The sequence below is a fragment of the Nannospalax galili genome, unplaced genomic scaffold (genome assembly GCF_000622305.1).
Source record: "Nannospalax galili isolate Female #2095 unplaced genomic scaffold, S.galili_v1.0 scaffold644, whole genome shotgun sequence".
Lineage (NCBI taxonomy): Eukaryota > Metazoa > Chordata > Mammalia > Rodentia > Spalacidae > Nannospalax > Nannospalax galili.
The window spans coordinates 783,850-786,520 of NW_008351473.1; the positions used below are offsets into that span (position 1 = coordinate 783,850).

General features: G+C 46.5%; 1 protein-coding gene across 1 annotated transcript in view; it reads left to right on the top strand.

Moving 5' to 3' along the window:
* The window catches only part of Tmem270 (transmembrane protein 270), a 7,484-nt gene that overhangs the window by 1,878 nt on the left and 2,935 nt on the right, over nucleotides 1-2,671 (top strand). Inside the window, exon 2 of the mRNA XM_008848393.1 lies at nucleotides 1,167-1,604. Within this exon, the coding sequence (XP_008846615.1) occupies nucleotides 1,167-1,604 (438 nt within the window). The remainder of the gene's footprint in view (nucleotides 1-1,166; nucleotides 1,605-2,671) is intronic.

Below are 2,671 nucleotides of genomic sequence, written 5' to 3' on the forward strand. Positions count from 1 at the left end.
GGGTTACATAGTGAGACCTGTCTAACTGCCCCCCCCCCCAAAAAAAACCTCAAACCAAAATCTCTGGGGATGTCATAGTCTCTAATGGGGAATAGAGAAAAAAGAAAATACTAGGCTTGGAGAGACAGCTCAGTAGTTAAGAGCACTTGCTGCTCTTGTGGAGGACCTGGGTTCAGTTCCCAGAGTGCCCACATGGAAGCTCACAACCATCTGTAACTCCAGTTCCAAGGAATCTGACACCCTCTTCTGGCCTCCTGGGGCACCAGAAACACACATAGTATACACACATGCAAATATTCATACACATAAAATAAAAATAAGTAAATCCTAAAAAGATACTGAATGGGGTCTGGAGAGATGGCTCAGTGGTTAAGAGCACTGGCTGCTCTTGCAGAGGACCCAGGTTCAGTTCCCAGCATCTGTATAGTGGCTAACAACTGTCCCTAACTTCATTTCTAGGAGATCTGATGCCCTATTCTGGCCTCCATGGGTATTTGGGGCACCAGAAACACACATAGTATACACACATGCAAATATTCATACACATAAAATAAAAATAAGTAAATCCTAAAAAGATACTGAATGGGGTCTGGAGAGATGGCTCAGTGGTTAAGAGCACTGGCTGCTCTTGCAGAGGACCCAGGTTCAGTTCCCAGCATCTGTATAGTGGCTAACAACTGTCCCTAACTTCATTTCTAGGAGATCTGATGCCCTATTCTGGCCTCCATGGGTATTGCATACACTGGTGCACTTATGTGCATGCAGGCAAAAACACTTAAACATATAAAATAAAAATAAATAAACATTAAAAAATACTGAATAAAGATTATTATTGTGGGGCTGGAGTGATGGCTTAGCAGTTAAGACTGCTCTTGAAGAGAACCTGAGTTCAGGTTTACCAACACCTATGACTCCAGCTCCAGGGAATCTGATGCCTTCTGACTTCATGAGCACTGCACTCATGTGCAAACACACACACACACACACACACACACACACACACACATTACAAAAAGATTATTCTTGTGCATTCACAAGTAACTTGAGACTTGGAGAGGGGGAAGCCCTGGCCCACAATGGCCAGCAGCCCCCATTTCTAAGGCATTGGTTGGATTCCACCCTGAATGGGTGGCACTGGGTGATGCTGGTGTTCCCTCCTCCTGTAGCTGATCCAGAACCGCACCCACCTGTATCATTTCCTGTTGTTGAAGATTGCCATCTTTCAGCACTGGGTGTCGGGGCTGGCCCAGGAGGCCCGGGGCTCTGGCAGTGAGCAGGCCCACCCACCTCTAGGAGTAATCATAATCTGCCCTATGGGCTTGGCCCTGCGGGCTTGGCTGGCAGTGCTATGGGCCCCCCTGTGGGTGTTGCTCTGGGTACCTCGGCTGGCATACACAACTGGGCTATGCTGCACCCGCACGGTGAGATTGGCCCTGCAGCGTCTAGGTGCCTGCGAGCCCCTGGGTTTGTCTGTGGCCACTTGCAGGGACCTGTTTGTGTCCTGTCTGCATAGCCTGATGCTGGTGATCCTGCTGTTGTTTCTGTTGACCTGGAGGCTGATACAGAAAGCCCACTGCTTCAGTCTGGACTGGCTACCCAGCCAGGTGGGTAGATGGGGAATGTTCAGGGCAAGCCTGGGTACTCTGGGTATGGTTAAGGCTGGTTAGTACTGGTCATGGAAAGTCCTGAGGGCCACTTTTCCATGTTGTTCTCTAAAAATGATTGTTTTTTAAAATTTCTAAACATTTTTTTTCTTTTTTAAGACAGGGTCTTCCTGTGGCCCTAGTTTGCCTGGAACTCACTACGTAGAGTTAAAAATTTTTTTAAAAAAGATACTGAATGGGATCTGGAGAGATGGCTCAGTGATTAAGAGCACACAAAGATCCACCTGCCTCTATTTCCAGAGTACTGGGATTAAAGGCATGTGCCACGGTGTCTGGCTAAACAGTTGTTAAATATGTGTGTGTGCATTTATCTGTCAGTCATCTCTTTCATCTCTCTATCATCAACCTATCATCTATGTATTTATCATCTATCTCTCTCTATTTCTTTTTTTTTGAGCTGGGTCTCATGTAGCCCAGGCTGACCTCAAGCTTACTAAGTAGCTAGAATGATCCTTCCTCCCCCTCCCAAGTGCTGGGATTATAATCAGTCATAAACCATCACTCTTGGTTTACGCAGAGCTGGGCAAGGGCTCACCCACCTGTGCTACAGCCCCAGCCCTGGGAGTCACATTGTAGATAATAAAAGCTGTAGCTAAGCATGGCGGTACACTACACTCTTGTCATCTCTGTCGGGGGATTGCTGAAGCACAAGGATTGTGAGTTCAGGAGCAGTTTGGGTGACCAGAAAACTTTACTACAACACTGGAGAGATGGCTCAGTGGTTAAGTGGCTCTTCCAGAGGACCTGGGTTCAGGTCCCAGGACCCACATGGTAGTTAACAACCATCTATAACTCCAGCTCCAGGGGAATCTGACATCCTCTTCTGATCTCCACGGGTATTGTACACGTTGGTGCACTTACATGCAGGCAATACACTCATTCACATAAAATAAAAATAATAAAATATTTAAAAATTTTACTATGCTATCACCACTTGTCAGGTAAGATGTACCCACTGGTGTGATAGGGACAACTCTGCCATGGGAATAATCAACCACATTTTGAAT